This window comes from Antrostomus carolinensis, unplaced genomic scaffold, assembly GCF_000700745.2.
Source record: "Antrostomus carolinensis isolate BGI_N321 unplaced genomic scaffold, ASM70074v2 scaffold44599, whole genome shotgun sequence".
In the NCBI taxonomy this organism is placed as follows: domain Eukaryota; kingdom Metazoa; phylum Chordata; class Aves; order Caprimulgiformes; family Caprimulgidae; genus Antrostomus; species Antrostomus carolinensis.
In genome coordinates this window covers 10,258-11,791 of record NW_010340078.1, presented here as the reverse complement: position 1 = coordinate 11,791, position 1,534 = coordinate 10,258, and the positions used below count along the sequence as shown (strand labels likewise).

At 61.3% G+C, this 1,534-nt stretch overlaps 1 protein-coding gene across 1 annotated transcript in view; it reads right to left on the bottom strand.

Moving 5' to 3' along the window:
• Positions 1-133: 133 nt before the first annotated feature.
• The window catches only part of SLC25A1 (solute carrier family 25 member 1), a gene marked incomplete at both ends in the record, with an annotated part of 2,119 nt that continues 718 nt past the window's right edge, over positions 134-1,534 (bottom strand). The window contains 4 exon segments of the mRNA XM_010176059.1: positions 134-249; positions 657-761; positions 930-1,014; positions 1,492-1,533. Coding sequence (XP_010174361.1) covers positions 134-249; positions 657-761; positions 930-1,014; positions 1,492-1,533 — 348 coding nt within the window.

Here is a 1,534-nt window from a genome sequence, read left to right as displayed (position 1 = left end):
ATCCCCAGGCAGCGCCCAAACCTCACAGCCATCGGCCCCCAGCCCTGGGGGTGGCATAAAATGGCTCCCAAACAGCAGGAGACCCCAGCCTGCCACAGGCAGAGTGGTCCCACACCGTGCCCCAGCCCCATACCTGCATCCTGGTCTTCACCACGTCCAAGGGCGTGTTGCCAAAGACACTTGCAGCTCCAGCGAGGGCTCCAAACACCCCTGTGACGAAGGGGTTGATGACCTTGTTGGGATTGTCACCTGAGAAGGAGAAGAGGTTGAGGGCAGAGCAGCGGTGTGGGGATGAAGCACGGCATCCCTGAGGGAGCCCGCAAGGCAGATCCCAGGTCTGGCTGCTCATGGTCAGGGCTTGTGCCGTGCTGAGCTTGGGACCAGGGTGTTTGGAGGGCACCGTCCAGCAGCACCAGCCCCGCAGAGCCCATGCAGCACTGAGGCGCTCAGGGTGGGGGTGAAGGTGATGCTCCAGCAGCAGAACCCCTAAGCCTCACAAACTGGGGCCACTTGCCCTGGCTTTCATCTTCATCACGAGAGTCTGAGCCATGAGAAGCAGAGGGTGTGCTGATGGAAAGCCAAGCCCAACTCCTAAGGATGGGCTGGGGGAGCCAGTAGCACAGCTGGGATGTCCTGGGGGGACGGGAGCACCGTACCTTTGTACCAGTTCTTGAGGGAGGTCATGACGAAGAAGCGGATGGCCTGGTTTGATCCTTGCTTGAGAACGGTTGCAGTTAAGCCCTGGTAGGTCCCCTTCAGTCCTGCAGCAAGAGAGAGTGTTGGAGGGGAGCACCAGCCTCACCTGGGCAGAGAGAAACCTCCCCAGGCTGCTGGTCCCAGCCTGAACCCAACTCCCACCTCCTGCCCCATCCCTGCAGCATGGGGGTACGGGGAGGGGGACAACAAGCCACAGCTTCCCCAGGACTTACCCTGTTCCCGAACGATCTCCCGGACACCATGGAAGAAGCCGCGGTATTTGGGCTTGGGGGAGCACTGGTCGTGAATAAACTTTACCTGCGGGGAGACGACACGCTCGTCCCAGCCAAGACAAGGGGGGAATGTGACCAGCTGCTGGCCACCTCTTGCCTTGCTCCAGGGATGGTCCCGAGACCAGAGCCAACCCACACGGTCAGGCAATGCCAGGTAAGACCATGGGGGAAGCCTGTGCTCATGGCCAGCAACGCATTTTGCAGAGGAAAACCTCTGAAACAGCCTCTGCAAGTGACTGTGTGGGTTTTACAGCGATAAAATGGGTGATGGGATGGCTCCTAGGTGGGGGGCTCCTCCCCAGAGTAGGGAAGAGGCCACGGCCACTGGGCCTGACCTCTCCATGGAGCTTTCCAGCACCAGTTCCTTACCTACAAAACCAGCCCAAGCAAACCCACGTGGCCCTCAGGTCCCCAAAAGCCAGGCACCCCTGGCTCCCACCCCCTCCCAGCTCGGCTCGGGTAGGGGTGCTGGGGTGGGGGGATGCTGGCAGCTGCCTCCCACCTTTATGGGCTCCATGGGGCAGACCACCCCCACAGCCTCGGCC